At 43.2% G+C, this 21,528-nt stretch overlaps 2 protein-coding genes across 2 annotated transcripts; both read right to left on the minus strand.

Annotated features, from left to right (window-relative positions):
- Positions 1 to 3,692: 3,692 nt before the first annotated feature.
- golga7ba (golgin A7 family, member Ba) lies at positions 3,693 to 5,955 on the minus strand. Its single transcript, XM_056280913.1, has 5 exons — positions 5,935 to 5,955; positions 4,801 to 4,926; positions 4,404 to 4,556; positions 4,176 to 4,277; positions 3,693 to 3,776 (listed from the first exon to the last, which is right to left on the minus strand). Exons 1-5 carry the CDS (start codon positions 5,944 to 5,946, stop codon positions 3,693 to 3,695), a joined length of 477 nt encoding a protein of 158 aa, XP_056136888.1. The 5' UTR covers positions 5,947 to 5,955.
- Positions 5,956 to 8,100: 2,145 nt separating this feature from the next.
- On the minus strand, positions 8,101 to 20,032 carry zfyve27 (zinc finger, FYVE domain containing 27). The gene is made up of 12 exons (XM_056279994.1): positions 19,785 to 20,032; positions 18,837 to 19,082; positions 18,476 to 18,546; positions 18,170 to 18,356; positions 15,595 to 15,690; positions 15,260 to 15,372; positions 14,204 to 14,328; positions 13,826 to 13,897; positions 10,758 to 10,899; positions 9,805 to 9,851; positions 9,589 to 9,670; positions 8,101 to 8,962 (listed from the first exon to the last, which is right to left on the minus strand). The coding sequence occupies exons 2-12, from the start codon at positions 19,067 to 19,069 to the stop codon at positions 8,892 to 8,894; spliced, it is 1,239 nt and encodes a 412-aa protein (XP_056135969.1). The 5' UTR covers positions 19,070 to 19,082; positions 19,785 to 20,032; the 3' UTR covers positions 8,101 to 8,891.
- Between the last annotated feature and the right edge of the window lie 1,496 nt (positions 20,033 to 21,528).

Raw genomic sequence — 21,528 nt, forward strand, 5'->3', positions numbered from 1 at the left:
GCTAGAAGCCGCTGTGAACCAGAGTCAAATTCCTCATGTGCATAGGCCGACTTGGCCAATAAAGTTGATTCTGATTCTGATGCTGAATTTAGACACCAATTGGCTAACATTGATGTCTTTGCAAGTCTGGGTGACTGCTCATTGCAAGAGGTAGACAATAGCTGTTAGAGGGGAGGAATTACAAACAACCATCAGACTTGGCTGCTGACTGTCAGACAAGTTTGAGAGCTAAAAAAAAAATCCATGGATGTGTAAGAACAAATTTGTATGTATGAACGATTGATGAATAAGGCCCAGTGCTTATTTAGGGACTTTCTTCTGTCTTGATTTTTCCTTCAACTTTGCCGTCCTGTTGCTCCCTTATTGTCTCTCCTCCTCCATCCAGCCTCGGCTCCATTATACGATGGGCTCCGTTCTGCCACCACTTCTATGTTTGAAGCTTTCTGGTCGGAGATTTTAGTACAGTGTCTGCTGGCAGTGTGTCTACACTGACAAGCTGGAGGCTACGGTAGCCACCAAGGCCACAACCCCAGTGAAGTTCCATTACCCAGGCACTGGCATTCAAGAGCTGGGCGATAACTATACACACCTGGATAATAATGCATGTGAAAGCATGACTTCATTGTCCAGTGCTGATGGTTGAAGACCATCTCCAGATCCAGAGACATGTTCTGGTTTACTGCTCTGAATCTTCACGCACTTTTCTCAAGTACATAACCCATCCATTATCCAAACCGCTTATCCTGCACAGGGTCGCGGGGACGCTGGAGCCTATCCCAGCAGTCATTGGGCAGCAGGCGGGGAGACACCCTGGACAGGCCGCCAGGCCATCACAGGGTCAACACACACACATTCATACCTAGGGACAATTTAGTATGGCCGATTCACCTGACCTACATGTCTTTGGACTGTGGGAGGAAACCGGAGCCCCCAGAGGAAACCCACACAGACACAGGGAGAACATGCAAACTCCACACAGAGGACGACCCAGGACAACCCCCAAGGTTGGACTACCCTGGGGCCCAAACCCAGGACCTTGCTGCGAGGCAACCGTGCTAACCACTGCACCGTGGTGCCTCATGTAAATAATGAACCAGATAAATACAGCTTTCATCCACTTAACCAAGTTTGACAAACTGTTTTTTTTTTACCAAGGATAGCTCAACAACTGACTTACTCCTTCTTTCCAGACAAGAGGATGTTCATTTGAAATAACCGTTTTCCAAAGCACCATCAACAGAAAAAACAATAATAACTAAATTACTGCTCCAAAGGCTCCTAATACATTTTCTGATGGACTTTCTAGTGACTATATCTACACTGTGATTGTCCGGTGGATTTTTCATATGCATGTGATCCATTATTTCTGGATAATACAATACTTCCTTATTGCTTCAGATGAGAAAAAGAGAACAAATCTCTCTGACCAAGGCACTCCGTGTAATTAAAATGGCATTTTTAGGTCCTTTTTGGATATGTCCAAGTTCCAATAACGACATTTTAATTACACGGAGTGCCTTGGTCAGAGAGATTTGTTCTCTTTTTCTCATCTGAAACTACTAACCTTGGACCAAAGAGCACCCAACAAAAATATTAAAAAAATATATATATTACTTAACTACAGAGAGGACTGAGCACGCCACTAACTCCAAACACTTCCTTATTGCTGCTGTGGATTTGATGACTATGATTGTCACATTATTCTGTATAAGGATAATGAGAATAAAGCCTGGCACGATGTATCTTTATTTAGATTGTTGCTATTTGGGGTTTTTTCTTCCTTTTCTTTTCCTTTTCTTTTCCTTTTCTTTCATTGTGAAGCACCTTTTGTGACTGTAAAAGGTGCAATATAAGTAAACTTAACGTCCTTCTTTCCTTACTATTGTACTGCTCTCTATACCCAATAAGATGCGCAAGCGGCCGTGCTCCAAATTACTGCTTTGTCTGAAAAAGGGACGTCATAAAGAAAACAGCAAAGTTTCTAGTTAAGATAAAATCTGTAAGGTGTTTTTCTTTTTGAACCAAACCCTTCAACTCCATATTGTTTTATTATCCCTAATATGTATAATAATAATTAGACAGTCTTGCACATCTACTTTACTGTATCACATGATCGCTCGTACAGCATGAGGGCCATAAGGGGCTACGCATGCAAATGTGTTAATTATATAAGAAATACCACAGAGTTGATATTCCTTACTGTAATTAATCAATAAACTCAATGATCCAGGAATGGAGTTTGTGTGTTGTCTAATAAGCCCAGTGAGAATGATGGCTGTGATATCGTGGAGTGATAAACACGCGCTTCGGGTTGCCATGGTGAAGCTTTATTCATCCTCATCATGTGTACCAACTAGCTGTATTAAAGTTTGTTACTTTTTGCACATATACAGTATGTCATAAAAATAAAATAAACGTTCACATTTGAGGGGCAATTTTGGCAGTTATGGTTCTTTGGAGGTTTGGACACCAAAAAAAAAAGGAAAGAGATGAAATAAAGGAAGACTTCTGACTCATTCTCCTCTTACTGACTGCTACACTAACTGTACAGTTCACATTTGCATAATCAACATTAAGGAAGAGTTGGCCCCACTCAGTGAAACCAAGATATTAGTGTGTCAGTTGTGCGTGCGTGTGTGTATGTGTATATTTGTGTGCATGCGTGCGTGCGTGCGTGTGTGCACATACATGTGTGCGTGCATCCGTGTGTGTGTGTGCGTGCGTGCGTGCGTGCGTGCGTGCGTGTGTGATGATTGAAATACAAGCTGTGTGTTAGGAATACTACAGATCTGCTACAATAAGTACATGGACGGGCTAAGTTACATTCATCTGCTACCGACAGCTCCTGGTTTATATCTCAGCAGAGGTGGGAAGATGCTTTGCTCTTGTTTGTCCAGGCTTCAATGTTCTGCATAGACAAAAAAACGTGTACTATTCTCCTTAAACTGTTGCACACCATGCTTCTGCAAGTGCTAAGTCTTAAAACCCATATCGGTCAAATTTGAACTTGGGAGATCAATCAATCAATCAATCAATCAATACATTAGCCTTAGAAGGGGTAGCTGTGGGTTGCATATGGTCAAAGTGTGGTCCTGGTGGTTCAGTCCCGTGTGATGGAGCTGTGGTTGCTGAGGTATGAGGTTTGGTCAGGCGCAGGGTTGTTTTTTGTTTTTGTTTTTTTTCCTTCACTCCTGTTACAGTACTTTATTCTTCTCTCCAGCTTCGTCTTCCTTTGGACCACTATGAAACCTGCGGCTATTTTTGAGGAGTTGAAGGCAATTAACAGCATGTTCCCACAAGGTGTACAAGTAAGCTATCGCTAATTGTGTTTTTGTTGTTGTTGAGATAAACAGAATGGGGGACATCCTGCAACGTTTCTCTCTCTCAGTGACTGCAGCTCACTTTCAGGCATGCTATGCTGGCTAAAATGAGGAGCAGCAAGCCTCTCTCTCTCTCACTCACTCACTCACTCACTCACTCACTCACTCACTCACTCACTCTCTGTCTGTCTGTCTGTCTTTCTGTCTGTCTGTCTGTGTCTCTCTCTAGCAATATCCTTTATGTGAACATGGCCCGTGGATGTGTGATCTGTGTCGGAAGAGGAGCGTCACTGTCCTAGTTTCTCAGTTGGACTTCCAGGGGTGGGGGGGTGGGTAATCGGGGGGGGGGGCTGCGACGGACGAAGCATCCGGTCATCGAGCTGTGCTACCAGATGTAGAGCTGCTGCCTGAGCTGGAGCCACTGGATCCGCGGTCCTCATAGATGGAAATCTCAATCTGACCCGATCAGAGTTAGGGACCAAACACAAAGCATGGAGTACAGCAAAGGTAGGCAAAGGGACTGTCGAAAACCGCATCAATATTCAATCACTCAAGCCTATGAGTCACTTACATTTCAACTTGTCAAAATTACATTTTCACTTGCCTGAATGAAATTGTGACAAGTCAGAATGAGCCATTAAAGGTATTTCCAGGTAATTTCGTCCAGCCGTCATTGATTTACTGACCTCTGTAGTTTGGCAATAGAAATCTGCCAGACATAGAGAAATAATCAAATAAAAACCATAAGACTGCATTCAAGCCTTGGCGAATAGTTTGAATTGGCTCGACTCTATACATATCAGAAGTGAGTTGCCAAATGCACACAAACAAGGGCATGCCAAAGCGTAAGGATACGACTCGCATTCCCCTCTCAATGGGGTCTGTGATGAGCAGACCCCTGGGTGCATAGATCTTCTCGTTCTGCTCCTGAATGTACCTGGCTATCTTCTTCAATACCTAGCGCATAGATGTTATCAGAGAAATTAGAAAAAAAACAAAAAGGCTTCACCTAGTTGCTCAGAGAAATGTTAATCCTTGTTTAGGAGCGCTACATAAGTGGTAGCGTGGGGTTGCTGGTCTGACCTTCTCGTAGCATGTCTCCATGCAGAGGAAGATGAGGTAGGCAGTAGCACAGGCCAGACATCCCTCCAGATAGGACTGGCCCCCGATCTTCTCTGCCTCTGCATAGTAGTTATTCAGGGTCTTCACGGTGTCCTCAAACAGTGTACGCTCAATCTAAAAAACACACAGTTGTGCATGGTTGAGGGCGGGGCACAGTATTCAACATTGCAGTGCTTTGAGATCTGATCTCTCCTGGGTCAACAAAACTAAAAAATAATAATAATAATAATAATAATAATAAGTATCCACATGTGCATACATATGGACAAAGACCAAAATAACCAATTTAATTGGGGAAGGTTTACAGGAAATGCCCACACCTACCCACCTACCCATCTGCACCCACCCCTCTCCTTACTCTGCTTTCTAGTTCAGATGGGAACTTGGTCTGAAACCTGCAGGTGGTCCCCTCGCTGTAGTCTCTTTGGATGAAGACCTTGTTGGCCAATGAGGCACTGTGCCTCAGCTCCTGCAGATTATGGAACTAAGACAGACAGTTTCGCATGTACACATCCACACAAACACACAAATACAATGATAAAAAAAAATTAGTATATCATCAGTGAGGCTTAAGCAAAACCTATACCCCCCTCCTATCTGCTTCTGTCCAGTAGTAATGTGTACAAACAAACAGCTGATCTTGTCGTCTCTATTGATAAAGGATGATAGAGGAGAAGCAGACAGCATGTGATCAATCACTCTGGCTGGCTGTCAGGACTCATTTCTGCCTTGTTGCCTGTTGGATCTGAGCCCAGCACTGGATACACTATCCTACCCATACACACGTCCTCCCTCCCTCCCTCCCTCTCTCTCTCAGACACACAGACAACAGGAAAGTAGACCTGGAGGGAGATGTGACAAAACAAAGCTCTCACAACAAATCAATACGTCAAAATAAAATCGGAGTGTAGGCCCTTTTTTTTCTTTTTTTTTTGAACGGCAGCCAAGCCAGAAGTGGGATGAGTGTCCCTTTTTGATAATCATGTGACCTTTTTTTTTCCATATTTATCCAGAATTCCGGGTGAGGGGGGCCACGAGGCGGATCGGTCGCTGTCCGTGGTGCTGAATGACTGGCTAACGCAGTGTGTGTGTCCTGCCACGGGATTAGGGGAGCGACTCAGTGGACGAGAGAGAGGTTTTCTGAAAACAGCTTGACATCGCGAGTGTTGCACGATGATCCGCTCTTTCTGACCCATTTGTTTTGTTTTGTTTTTTTGTTTTTTATGAAGTACAGCCTTTTATCTCTTTTGCGGTCAAAATAGCACAAATGCGAATACGGGGATGGGGTGAGGGTCGCCCTGAATCTGCAACTGATTCTGTGTTGCACAATTTCACCTCGTAAAGCCTAAACGCCCCGTTTCCATCGACATGCTCTGGCATTATTCAGAAGATAGTGGGGTTGTTTTTTGTTTTGTTTTTTGTTGTTTTGCTTGCTGATTATCAACGACGCGCCAACATATGCAAGACATTAAATAATAAGATAAATTCTCACCTCCGTCGCCATGTTGCCATCCGTGACCGTATAGGGACGAGTCCCTGCGAAACGGTTTTAGCAGCGCGCCGGATTGAAGGACTGGAGGCAGGGGGAGGGAGGGGGGATCAGCCGGGGGAGGGGGGGGTGGAGGCGGAGAAAACTGACGCCAAGGGTGGGGCCATGGACGTGCAAGCCATTTGTAGGCCGGGGCCTATCCAGGAGCTATAGCCAATTTTCTCCCATAGGTTTACACTGAGGCTGCAATTATAGCCTTTGCCGCTAGGCATCGGTGAGTCAGAGGGGGTTGCACATTCTCTCAGAATGACTTGGAGTCTGTTGGGCTAAAATGCCCAAATTGTTCGCTACAAAAATAAAAAATGTCCCCACATAAATTTCCTCTTGGCGATCATTACAACTAAGTAACTGGTATTCTTTCTTTCTTTCTTTCTTTCTTTTGTCAGCCTGACCAATAACTGCCTCATGTGAAAGCTGTTTCAGGTGTGGTAGCGCTAGCGTCACAGCTACCTGAAGCTGATTGGTTGTGATGCTCATGAATATTAATATAACGTTTACAACCATGCAGTCACTCTGCTAATATAATAAGACTCTCCTGTATTTTCAGATTGTATTAATTGGACTTTATATAACTCCAATTCAAAGAAAATTTTAAATTAATCGACAGCAATGGCCCAACTAGCCATTAGCTCGAATCGGCTAGGAATTATATCAATTGGACACAATAGGGTACCAATCAATATCGATATAATTCTTAGACGTTGGGCATAATTTCATCACCAATTGCCAACATTATGATCATTAAAATAGTGGACTTTACAATTTGATTGATTTGATAATATAGCAATTTCGTGTGTGTGCGTGTGTGAGCCCTGTGATGGCCTGGCGGCCTGTCCAGGGTGTCTCCCTGCCTGCCGCCCAATGACTGCTGGGATAGGCTCCAGCATCCCCGCGACCCTGACAGCAGGATATCCGGTTTGGATCATGGAGGGATGGAACAATCAATCCAATGCCACAGGTTACACGACACTGTATGTCCTCAAACTCATTTAAATCTATTAGCAAAAACAGGGAAATTGTTCTCTTTTTTACACAAATTAATGGGGAATGGCTATACCTCTGAGTAGTGCAGCGATTTATAGGAATGTATGTCATTTCACAATTACATGGATAGTAATGATAAATATATTGACTGCTGTGAATGGCAGTTTTGGGGGCTGCTCTCCATAGAGTCATTCTGCACTTCCTGTGCTGAACAGTGCCGGTAGATGCTGAGTGAGAGTTGCTTTGCTTCTCTCCAGAAGTACTTGGCCCCACTTACTCGTGTTTATCATCATGTCTGCACACAACTCTTAGCACATGACTCGCAGTGCATAGCTTTTATCTGTCATCTTCTCTGCATATTTGCACTGCATTGTATATTGCACTATATTGTATATCGTATTTATCTTGTATTTTATTCTTTTTATAGTTTCCCTCCATACCTTTATTATATGTATGTTGATACCTGCTCCAAGACCAAATTCCATTACATCTGCAGTTGGTGAATAAAGTTTTCTGACTCTGATTATCAAAGTTCACTTCAAAATCAACAATGGTCAGGGAGAGTGATCATCACCATTTGGTGATGTGAAATGGCTTGAATTTTCCATAGGGGATTTTATGGGGGAAATTAAATATCGAAGGTTACACTGCAGTATCAAGGCAGCAATGCCATTTGACTATACCTTGATTGACTCTGATTATCTCCAGGTTATTGCAACATAAACTTTATATAGTTTGTGATTTTTATTTAATATTTCAGTCAATTGCTGTATATATTCCCCACAAAAAAAACATGCTATACTAGCAATTATACTGGTACAGATTTGTAATCATTCTTTGAAAATTGGTAGAGACATGAATGGAGACTCTTCTCACATGGGAACATGACCACTAGAGAGTGTGGATTTTAAGTTTCGCTGCCGATGTCATCTAAAGGAAGGTGATGGGACATCATTTAGGTTACATCTTTCGTTAGAATATAGTATGCCACCAACCTCTCATAATGAGCTTTGAGTCATTATTAAAGAATCACTACAATTTTCTGTATTATTTGGGGAGATGAAGCTAAATCAGCTCACCTATTTTTCAAGTATGAGTTAAACTGGATTTCTTATATTCAAATAATTACAATTTATTATTCATTGATAGCATATATCATCCATAGTGAGCAAGCTACAGAGAATTTACAGGGGTTTAAATTAAATACAACAGATACATATAGGACCATTTTACATTAACATGTTTATATGATTAAATTAAAAGCAAGCAACTACAATCATTTGTGTCCGAATTGGCATAAAAACACACCCCCCCTGATCTTTTTTTTTGGGGGGGTTATGATACTCCCACAGAAATGCTTTTAAATAAAATAGCCTTGTTACCATCAAATAACTTAAATGCGACACACAGATCAGTTCTTAACTCATGTAAGTGGATGAGCAAAGCATGTAAAAGCACAACATTCCAGAACCATAGGCTTATTTACCCAACTTAACGCCCTTCAGTACTAAAACTATGCTGTCTTCCTCTGCCCAGCGAGGGGAAATGCCAAGGTCCTAAAACATTGCTTTGTATCAGTATCATTCATCTATAGTTTCAAGTTCCTGGGATGCCAGAACTGCTAATATGCCCCCCTTTCCCACATCCAACTCTGAAGATCCCCATTACGCCTTGAGGTAAAGGATATGAGAACACGATACAGTAACGTAGCACAGGAAAGTAATTCCCTGATGGAAAAAAAGCCAAAGAGGGATGCAATCAAAACAGGGAATCTGAAGGAAGGGGCTCCATCTTCACATATATGTGCCTTAACTTGGAAAGGCATCGACAGCAGGCTAGTGAAGGGAAAACAGTGGATGTCACTGAGCGGACCACCGGAGAGAGGACTGACAGGTATTCTCTTACAATGACTTTTTTCATAATAACTTGTTGAGGGAGGAGTTACAGACACCGCAGACAAATACGGTCTCTCTCTGGGCCTCTGGAGCTGAAGGGACGAGAAAGACAAAGGTCACAGCTATAGGTTGTTGTTTTTTTTGGTGGGGGTTTTCCCCTATCCGGCCAATTACCCCACTCTGCCGACTCGTCCTGGTGGCTGCTCCACCCCCTCTGCCAAGCCGCAGAGGGTTGCAGACTACCACACGTCTCCTCCGATACATGTGGAGTTGCCAGTCGCTTCTTTTCACCTGACAGTGAGGAGTTTCACCAGTGGGACATAGCGTGTGGGAGGATCACGTTATTCCCCCAAGTTCCCCCTCCCCCCTGAACAGGTGCCCCGACCCACCAGAGGAGGCACTAGTGCAGCGACCAGGACACATACCCACATCCGGCTTCCCACCCGCAGACACGGTCAATTGTGTCTGTAGGGACGCCCGACCAAGCCAGAGGTAACACGGGGATTTGAACCGCAGATCCCCGAGTTGGTAGGCAATGGAACAGACCGCCATGCCACCCAGACGCCCAGCTATAGATTTCAATTAACTAAAAAATGGAGGAAGAGTGGAAGGACAAAATAACATGGGCGTATCATCATGTAATCATCGTGTCATTTCATCTGTTGCACATGTAAAACATGAGACTAATCCACATTGGCGTGACTCATTCGCCTCTCACCTGTTGCCCCCATGCAGGACTTGAGGACCTTGAAAGAACAGCACCGAGAACAGAAGCTGTTCCCACAATTACTGCAGCTCCTCTGAAAAAGGACAAGACATCATGTTGAGACTTGGGCCGTAACAAAACATATGACAGACGTGAATATTGTCCAAGGAATAACACCGATGCTTAAATGTGTCTTGATGCTTTTTAGCAGTTGGTTTTCATTCTCACCCGTTTCTTCAGCACATTGAAGACAGCATTGCAACTGGAACAGTTACCTTTAGGGACAAAAAGATATGAGATGGAGTGAGGAAAAGATGAACGGTAGAAAAAGGCAGGTTTGTATGCACATCCATTTCCAGTTGGGTACAGGTGCAACAGAAAATAAGCTAAACAATGAGAAAAGGAGAGGGCGTTTTGACGCCTTGACCCACAGCAGGGTCTTCGTCAGGTAAACCCTGATGATAGCCTGATGAAGACCCTGGGTCAAAATGTTGCAGTGTTAAATAATTGAGACCTTTTAAACAGTGTGCCTTTCCTTTAATCATTGAAAAGATAAACAGTGTCATGAATTTTATTTGCATACACAGCTATGTTTTTTTGGGGGGGGGATTTTTTTTTCTCCCTTTTTCTCCCCAATTGTACTTGGTCAATTACCCCACTCTTCTGAGCCGTCCCGGTCGCTGCTCCACCCCCTCTGTCAATCCGGGGAGGGTTGCAGACTACCACATGCCCCATCCAATACATGTGGAGTCACTAGCCACTCCTTTTCGCCTGACAGTGAGGAGTTTCGCCAGCGGGACGTAGCACATCACACTTTTCCCCCCAGTTCCCCCTCCCTCCAAACATTTGCCCCGACCAACCAGAGGAGGCGCTAGTGCAGCGACCAAGACACACCCACATCCGGCTTCCCACCCACAGACATGGCCAACTGTGTCTGTAGGGACGCCCGACCAAGCCGGAGGTAACGCGGGGATTCGAACCGGCGATCCCCGTGTTGGTAGGCAATGGAATAGACCACTACACTAACCGGACGCCCTAAGATATGGTTTAATACAGTGCATTCTTGCTGCCAAAAAAAAAAGAAAAAAAAAAAGGTCTTAACATCTATTTCTTTTCCCCTACATCATTACTGGGGTGAAGGAGTGAAGAAGGTGGAGGTGGAGGAGTGAGAGTAGACGGACCTGTGCTAGTGGTGGGGTAGCGCTTGCGTAGCTTCTCTGTCAACTTGGACACCTTACTACGTATTGGTTCATTGCGACTCAGGAGGCCATTGTCAGAGATGGTGTCATAGTCTGGCGTCCCCATAGTCCCCTCGTCATCCTCCTGTGGGAGACAGGAGACACGAGGTCATGCCGGAGCAGGCCGAGAGACGTATCTATACATCAAGTTATGACAATGTTCGTTAAGCTTTCCCAGCCAAATCCTGACATGTTCCTGAGTTTCAAATCCTGGGAATGGCGATAATCACTGATAATCCATCACTCGTCACTAATGACCGGACCTCTAGTCTCAGCATTCACAACTCTATACAAGCATTCACATATAACTTCCATTGGTCCATTACAATAATAAATGGCCAAACAATTGGTGCTTTTGGGATGAAAAAAAAATACGCAAGGTCATAACAAACGTTTTTTCCCCTACAAAAACACATTACGCAATAGGCTAAGCCTTTTCCCCCTTTACCGCGTTTGTAATATGTACATAGCTTTTCAACATAGCATTGTCTGTGGATGTGTGCCTTTTTTTCATCCAGATGAACAACACAAATAATATGGGCAGAACCTTCACATAACAATAACCAACTCCAAAAAAGTCGAACACTGAAGATGACACTTGAAGAGAAGAATTACTGGACAAAAAGACTGTAACATAATGCATCACTTCTTTTTTTTTTCTTTTTTTACAACAAGATTTCTTTGTCAATTAATATTATATAATCCATGCCAAAAGGAACCTTAACATGCTGACAGAGGAATGATATAATGGATGGTTGGATGAGCAAATGGATGGAAATGTGAAAATCCACTTACCACTATGGCCAAAGGGGTCTCCTTGTTAGGGAGAAGAATGAAATATGATAACACTGTTATGCACTAGCAGTGTCATTTAACATTTCATGTATATTATGGCAGTGGCTCTCAGTCCGGTCCAATGAGCCTCCTCATTGCTGCTGTTTTTCTATTCTGGCAGGTGGTTCACTGCATTCACCTGTTGTGCCAAGTCTAAAGTTTCACCTGAGCTGTGTCTGAAAATCACTCTCTAGTGTCATACTACAGCGTACCATATTCCCCTTCATTCATTTTGTTTGAGTTTCCAAATTCTAACTGTAAGATTTAGTCACTATATAGCGCCTTCAAAAACTCCCACAATGAAACAGAAAATATAGCCTCCAACACAGGCGCGTGGAAAGATGTTTTAAGTAGGGGGCTGCTAGCTGCAACAGAAAGTATGGTGGCAAGCCGGCGTGGAAGAATGAGTCGAGAGGCAGAGATCTCTTTTTAATCGCAACTCCCATGCCCCATACACCGCATGACCCCCGGGGTTGCTCTTTTATTCATACCGGCCAGAACGGACAACAACGTAACGAGCCCCCCCCCCCCATGCTCCAAGTGGCAACATCAGTCCCAGTCAGTCAGTCAGTCAGTAAACGGTCTCCTACTTAGTCTGAGTCAAACCCATAAAACAACAACACAAGAATAACCACAACATGAACACCACACCATTAAAACACCATTTTAAATCTAACACTAACAGTCCCATCCGCCATTGCGCTCCCCCAGCGCAGAACCGCCGACAGTCAGAGTGACCGCCTCCCCCGGTCGCTACAGTATGACATCATTGTTTTGTTTGTAAGGTGCGTGTGTAGCAGATTTAGAATGGAGTGTGTACTCATTTTATTATTAAAAATGTACATTCCACACAGCATTAGCCCACTGTTTAAATTAGAGGTATGTTTTCTTTTTTTTGCATTTGTATGCTAGGAAAAGTTAGGCATATTGTTGGGTCTAAGATATTACACAGCCATGAAGACACTAGGGGGAGCTGCAGCCCCCCAGCCCCCAACTTCCCACGCTAATGCTCCAACGTATGTACTCTACTTTATACTAAAAATTCCATAATGTAACGCTTCGGCTCTTCTCTGCTCTGCTTGTGCACTCTTTTTCACATACCACACTAAAAGATGAGAATACGCCTCAAAATTAAAGTTTTTGTAGTGTCCAGAACGTCCATTTATTACTCCCTATATGTTATCCCAGTTGAGTGTCTCATGTGTAGCAAATGAGTGAATGAGGGAACGATTCCGGAAACAGCTCTTGCTTAGATGGCTGGAATAACGGGCACAACAGGTGAACATAATGAACTACCTGGTTGAATGTAAAAAAATAAATAAATAAATAAAAACAGTACTGCCCCCCCCACACACACACCCCACACACACACACACACACACACACACACACACACCCCAAAGACCAGATTGAAAGTTCCTATATTACAGAACTGAGGACTGGACACACACACACACACACACACACACACACACACACACACACACACACACACACACACACACACACACACACACACACACACACACACACACACACACACACACACACATCGAAAAACAATACATGAAATATATCTCAAAGGTGGGAACACTAACACGAAATTAATCAACGACATTTCTAATAACCCTGTCAAATGTCCATTCTATGGCATCGATGTCATAGGTTCTGCTAAACAGAGAGGGGAAACACTCACCTGCAGGGAGACAGAGTTCTCCTGAGATCAACAGGATGGCAAAGAAAGAACAGGAATGAAGTCAAAAGCTGACAAACATTGGACAGAGGTCGACTTTTTTTCTTTTCTTTTTTTTGGAAAACATCCTTCAGATAACGTGGCCAGAAAGGTGCACACCTATCTACCTGCATTTCACTGGCATCCCTTTCCTACAGTACCAAAGTTAAGTGTCTCTCTCTCCTCCTTTCTTTGGAGTCATTAATCTGTGACAATAAGACAATCAGCTGCCTGGATGTCTCTTGTCCCACATCTCGTCCCACATATTAGATTCACTCATATCATATCAGATTCACTTTTTTAAGTAAAGTGGTAAGGGGAGCAGGGAAAACTTCATTGGTATTAGTCACCGAGATGTTTGCATATGTGAAGCAAGGGCAAGAGGGTAAGAAGAGCAGAAAAGAGTGATAGAAACAAAGTAACAGAAATGTGGTGAAATCTGCACCTCAATGGCATCTTTAAACTCATCGTCAGGTTCTGCCTCCTCGGCCTCCTCCACGCTGCCAGGAGACAGATCCTGCAAAAAGTCCACCCCCATCCCCCCATGCATGCACGCGCACAGACACAGACACAGACACAAACACACACACACACACACACACACACACACACACACACACACACCAGCTTTATTATATACATCATGATACATGTATGGGAGAGTACAGGATAAACTAGATAAGCAGCTTATCGTGCTGTTTGGTTTAAATGTACATCATTATGCTCTATAAAGCATCTGCATCAAGTGCATCAAGCAACCTATCTAATACCCCCTCACCCCCACTCCCAAACACACACATACACACACACACACTTCTCCCACCTCCAAACTAGTCGGCGTGGGGGTCCTGTCCAGCAGGCTGCCACGGTCCTGTTCAGAGCAATCTGTCTCCTTCTCTGACGCCTCGACATGACCCAGGTGGAACAATTCCCGGAGGCCCAGAAGAACTGGGTGGGCCCACCAAGGAACAATCAAATCAATATTTAACAAGAGCTTTACATTCTCATAACAGTGCAAATAAAAGTGACAAGAGGTAAAAGAGGGTTGGGCAATATGTCAATATTTTCCTACCAGCCACCGTCAGCCCAACAATCAGCTATTACTGCCCCCCCCCCCCATAGAAACATGGAAGAGCTCATTGCGGAAAAGAATACAAGATCCCCTTTTTGGGAATGTTTTGGTTTTAAACTTAATACAACCGGAAGAACATAAATGAAGTAATTTGCAGTCGCTGCAAACGGGTAGTACCGGCAAAAGATTCTAACACTACCAGTTTGCACGAGCAACAATGTGGAAATCTAATTTTACTGAAACATTACAGCCTATAGGCTACTTTTCCTCAATTAAACAAAATAAATCACCTTGAGATCTTTGCAAAGCAATAAGCTGTAAAGACAGGCTGAACAGCTGTCTGACACGATTTGGAAAAAAAAAAGTTCGACGGCATCAGAGAAGGATGTCTCTGCTTGCACTCTCCAAATGAACAAATAGGTGGGGATAACATAACTATGCTATTAAATGATCAGGGTGCACAACTGCACGCAGTTTTTGGTCTAGTTCTCAAATATTGCTTCTCAAATATTGCATTAAAGTTGACATTGCTTTTCAGCACCAATCGACTGGACAGCAACCACTAATTTAGTCACTGCCCTGTATTGTGAAGACGCATCAGAAATCAGTGCAACAAAAACATGCAAATGGCCGAACTCCAACAGCCAGTTCCTATTTGTGCACGCTTTGAATTGCACTTTACAGGTTAATTATTTACCAAGTTGAATTCTCGAGGAGGCAGACCATTAAATTAGCAAAATAAAAGGACAAAAATCATGCAAAAAAAAAAAATCGCCCAGTCTCCACATTACCATGATATTAACTAACCTCTGCAGAAGTCACTGTTCCATAAGAAGAGGATGCTATTGAGCACGGCCAGCACCAGCCCCACTGGACAGGTGTACAGTAGACACACCATAATCAACACCACCCCATAGAACCTTGACCGGGACAATAAAAAAGTAAGGTCACTCACACACACACACACACACACACACACACACACACACATATTCACAAATAGATGGAGACACACAAAGACCAACATGTATCTGATTAATAAGCTCTGTGCAATACACTGAGTGAGTGAAAACTAGATAAGACTTCATGCATGATTGTGTGCACGTGTGTGTGTGTGTGTGTGTGTACACGCAGGTGCATACCTTGATGACTTGGACTGATTGTCCCAGTATAGAACTTTGTAAACAGATTCTGCAGACAAGCAGGCAGAGGACAGCATACCATCTAACTGCTTTAACCTGTTGAGGACAGTACACACATATACATCATCCCACAGCAAGGTTCTAACAATGCACCTGTTCATCCCATATCTAAATTAACTTAAGCGCACCAGATGGGTTGAGTTTACTGTATGGAGCCAATTCACCGATTGCATACAGTGATTGACGCAGCAGTCAACTAACCGGTACTCAACAGTCTCCACGTACTCTGACACTGAGCTCTGACAACCAACCGAAAGTCACGGGGGGCAGCTTTGATGCAATGTACTTTAGATAATGCTAGATTAGTAAAAAGACAGAACTGAAGGAGAGAGGAATTGTGAAAAAGTATTGTTGATGAAAATTGCGAAATAGATTTATGTTATGAGCGAGTAGAGGGCAATGTATTTTTCATTCTTTTAACAAAAACCCAAATCTAACAAAGAGAAGTGCCTTTTATGGAATAAACTTTGTGAAAGGCCATACTTGACACATAATGAAGAAACCATCAACAGGCACGCTTGAATCTGCTCCGAGATAAGTTAGCTACAGTCAGCTTAGTTTATTTACAGTGTTGATTTTACACAGAGGTTATAATAGTGGAGCGTATTCTGAAAATGAATCAGATGCAGTAATAGTAATTTAAGGAGGCTAGACTTGGAGAAATTTTGCAAATCGTCAACTCAGATCAGAAGAGATGTCAATAATAGAACGTATTCTAAATCACTTTTCCAACATATACCATAGAAAGGTAACAGCAGATTTTCTCCTCTGCTATAGATCTATTCCATACAACCACTATTAAGTGTTAAGGCTCAACACCCTCATTGAAGGTCCGATGCATATTGTAAAATAAGGCAGAGGAGCAGCCGGTCTAAGAACTGGCTGTCGACAAGTTTTGGTTAAAGGAGGGAAAGGGTGTGTAAACTCCTATGCTGAGCACTGCAACACATTTTGCTCTTACTGCCTTAATTTGCATAAGTTTAGGGTTAACCATCATTTATCAATGAGTATGAATTACTGTACAGTGGCACTAATTCGGCTCTATTATGTAATGCAAAACAATCCTCTGTTGTTTGCACTCCTGATCAGTGCTGCCTGGTTTGGCTCGGAGGGGGTTGGAGGTCTGAGAGTGAATATTGAAGACAGATTGTTGTTGTTTTTTTGTGTGTGTATTGTTTGATTGTTTGTTAGGTCAACTGTCCACCAAAGACTTGTAAAGTGGAGCAGAGGCTACACAAAGACAAACAAAAATGAAATAATAAATAGCGTTAATGACAGAAAACCCATTTATATTGATATTCTATCCACCCATTCATTCATTATCCAAACTGCTTATCCTGCTCTCAGGGTCGCAGGGATGCTGGAGCCTATCACAGCAGTCATTGGGGGGCAGGCGGGGAGACACCCTGGACAGGCCGCCAGACCATCACAGCACCCCCCCCCCCCACACACACACACACACACACACACACACACACACACACACACACACACACACACACGTTCACACCTAGGGACAATTTAGTACAGCCAATTCACCTGACCTGCATGTCTTTGGACTGTGGGAGGAAACTGGAGCACCTGGAGGAAACCCACGCAGACACGGTAAGAATGTGCCAACTCCGCACAGAGGATGACCCGGGACGACCCCCAAGCTTGGACTACCCCAGGGCTCGAACCCAGGACCTTCTTGCTGTGAGGTGACAGCACTAACCACTGTGCCACCCATTTTGATTATTATTTTATTTATTATTTTGATATTATTATTCAGATTTTTGTACCAAATATGATTAAATCTTTCCTTTTTTCATGAAACTTCTGTTTTGCATAGGAACAACTATCAAGAGTCTCCTTCCAGCACTATCCAAATGCTTACTAGCAAAAAAGGTCTTCAGTGGACACATGGCCTTATTAATCTATGCCCACAAGGCTGCTTACTTTTCATACAGTTAACCATCAGGCTTTTATCATATTTTCCAATGAGGTAAACCCTATCCATCTGATAATCTACACAGAGGAAAACATCCATCCATCCATCTATTATCCAAACCACTTATCCTGCTCTCAGAGTCGCGGGGATGCTAGAGCTTATCCCAGCAGTCATTGGGTGGCAGGCGGGGAGACACCCTGGACAGGCCACCAGACTATCACACACACACACATTCACACCTACGGACAATTTAGCATGGCCGATTCACCTGACCTACACGTCTTTGGACTGTGGGAGGAAACCGGAGCGCCCGCAGAAAACCGACGCAGACACGGGGAGAACATGCAAACTCCACACAGAGGGCGACCCGGGACAACCCCCCAAGGTTGGACCACCCTGGAGCTCAAATCCAACTAACCACTGTGTCACTGTGCCGCCCCAGAGGAAAACAATCAGTCTTATTTGCAAATTACTATTTGACCCAGGTCCTGAATATATGAGAAACAAGTACAAACTCCTTAATTACCCCTCATCCCAGCCCACCTGGACCCTACCCAACCCCAACTACTTAAGTGTCTCCCTTACAGGTCTTTGACTTCCAGCATAGCCTCTTGTTTGGTGAGATGTACAGTCTGCAGGTCTCTGCGATGCATGGTGTGGTACCGGCTTCTCTGGAGCTCAGACTCTGAGGCCCTGCTCCCACACCTGTCCTGCAGGTAACCCAGGGCAGCAGGTGCCAACACCCCCAGCACACACACTGAGAAACAACCCACTAATGCCAAGGAGACAAAAAGAAAGAGCGTTACCTGCCATGTCAAGTTAACTAAATAATTCAATAGGTTTAATATGATAAAATAATTCCGTGGTCTAAAGAGCCTTACGGCATTTTACCCTCATTGATAGTGAAGAAGAAAATATTGAGGAGAATACAGACAAGCAGAGAGCACAGAGGCATCCTCCACCTGGGAATAGAAAATGTGAAGTGAAAACGTAGAAAGTGAAGTCTAGTGATTGGTCTTGACTATTCAATTTTCCTGATATCATTGTTGTTTTTGTTGTTATTTTTTCTTTTTTACATGTTCAAAATAAAATAAATCAATTTCCCTGATATCTTCATAACTTTACTTTTATACACACACACACACATCCACAAATACTATCACTATTCTAGCTCTTACGATCAAAGATGAAAATTAAAAACATATTTCATCTGATGCTCAAGAGAAGTCTCATTGTGAACCTGAAAACATACCCAAGTAGGAAGCGAGTCAACTCCACTGCATCTGTAACAGGCTCTAGATAAAGTGCCATTTTCTTGTAAGACACAACCATGTTGAGGAGGTCAAAGTTCGGGGCGGAGCGTGGGCTCCCCACCTCAGAGGCGTCTGTGGATCCGGGGGTTTCTTTTGACGACATGTGTGCAAATTCTACCCGTTCACCTGCACCTTGCAATGGCTCCTGGGACACTCCTGCACTGTGCATCATCACTACTTTAAACCTTGAAAAAAGAAAGCAAACTGAAATCAGAAGGAGAAAAGGCACTACTGAAACGGATAGCCTCTGGTGTTACATGAGTTAGCTTCAGTAATGCTACTGAATAGGGCAGAACAATATATCACTTCAGAATCGACATTGCAATATGCACGTGTCACGCTGCCAATGATGCAAAGTTAAGCAAAATGGACCCATCAGTCATGTTAGACTAAAACTCTTATTAATAGAAAACAAACTCTTGGAAGGTCTGTTTATTATGACTACTCTTGAAGAAAATTATTCCAGCGCACGACACAAATATAATTCAGTCTGATTCAATGAGCTCTTGGACAGCTGCCTTATGTCTAACTCTAAAATCACCCTTGTCATTGCTGGGATGATTATATTTTTGCAAATGGAGCTTTGAAAGTAAAAAGCCAGACATATCTGGTGAAATTAGGTAACTTCTACATATTCCTTAACATTACATTTAAAAAATCGCAAAAAAATCCCAATGCTGACTTTTTCAGTGACGTAAAGCCCTACTTTTGAGAGATGTCAATGTCATCGAGTGTGTTGGCCTCCGAGGGGCAGAAAAACAAGGAAGTTTGGCTGTAAGTGAACGCGTGTGAAACACAACACAATTAAACCACGTACTATGTATGTGAGCGCTGTAAAAAATAAAAAATAAAAAGATGTACTGCTGAGAATATGCTACTAATATTACCTGACGAGAGCGCAGGCAAGAAGTTCAAGCAGCGATGCTGACAAAAGCTATGTAGCCGTGGCTAGCTAGCCCAGCTGATACCATCTGCCAGAGAGGGAAGAGAAACTTTGAAAATCAGTCGCTCCACCAGCTACGCGTCCCTTCATGCAACAGTGCCATGGCGTCCTTATTTGGTATTTGCTTTATGTAACGACGCTGTTTTTAAAATCTGTGTTGAAAGCCCTGCTTAGAAAATGTCTCGGGAGGACCGTAATATCGTTTGAGATGACTGGTATCACCAGTTGTCGTCGACTTTCGTCAACAACTACACTTCCTCAATGATCCAGGCTTGGCTAATGGATTGCAGAAAAGACGCTGATGTCCGATCGAATCAATTTCGCGTTTAGCGCAAGATCCCCCCCTCCCCCCCCCCGACTTCATTTCATTCTGCAAAAAGCACAAAAGTCAAACTGTAAACTGTGTGATGATGCAAAGCAGCTCGTACTTCTATTTTCCCGCAGACAGCACAGCTCTGTAGATAACGCAGTCATTTTCACATCTTCACCGAAGAGTCAATGTCAAGAGAAAAAAAGAAAGGAAAAATACTGGGTTACATAAAGTATCCATATAACAATGAACATAGGGGTAAATGTGACTGAAAAAAGTAAATAATTTTTTTCCATATATATAGGGGTTCCTTTGATTTGAAGTCGTTTACATTATTGGGCTTTTTTATACACTAACCACACTGAAATTTGAATTAGTACAGGAAAATTGGTTTTTCATTTGATCATTTGCATTTATGTATGCAAAATGTACCCGATATGATGAGATGGTTTGGTAAATATGTAACGTTTTTAGCTAAAGTTTGACCAGTTTGATAGAATATCTTTTATCATTTAGTTAATTCTTCATACTCATAGTAGTAGAAATTAAATGTTCAGGTTCTAACCATTCTTTTTAATGTGAGTACATTTATGAAATAAGTGCAATATGCTTTGATTATCCATCCATTTGACAAAATGCTCACATGCTACACGACCATCACTGTGTCTATGTTCACAGCCTCCGTTTGACTCAGATAAGCCACTTCAGACCTTGGTCTATCATCTGGTCAACAGAGAAGACCATCAGCTGTAAACTGCCCACTCCCCGGACCTGTTCACATGCAGGTCCAGGAACGGCTGCATGGTCCAGGTTCTCACTCGGCAATGTTTTTGCTGGTCAGTGTCCTCTGCCTGTCAACCCACACCAATCTCGGTGTTGTCTCTTCTGTGTTGTCCACTTCCTGGCACCACTCTAATGGGAATGTAGTCCATAAATTGTATTTCCTTTGCGGGACATGGTTCGGTAACCCAGCCATGGCCCAGCAGCACTTCAATGGAAAGAAAGAGGGACCGCAGCAACTAAGCCAGAGCTTCGAGTCGTCGGATAGTCGAGATATCTTGCAGAGCACAGGTAGTTATCACAGGTGTGTGTGTGTGTGTGTGCGTGTGTGCGTGTGTGTGTGTGTGTATGTATATATATAAGCTTTGTTTAAAGCAACACTCCACAGTTGGGAAAGTGCTCAACAAATAAGGAGCAAAATAATCAAGTGAGTCAAGTATATTCTTTATGAGACAGTACAAGCCTATATATAAATGGACTGTATATGTATACATTTGTATGTACACACACACACACACACACACACATATATATATATATATGTGTGTGTGTGTGTGTGTGTGTGTGTGTGTATGTATGTGTGTGTGTGTGTGTGTGT

This window comes from Lampris incognitus, chromosome 5, assembly GCF_029633865.1.
Source record: "Lampris incognitus isolate fLamInc1 chromosome 5, fLamInc1.hap2, whole genome shotgun sequence".
Taxonomy (NCBI): Eukaryota; Metazoa; Chordata; class Actinopteri; order Lampriformes; family Lampridae; genus Lampris; species Lampris incognitus.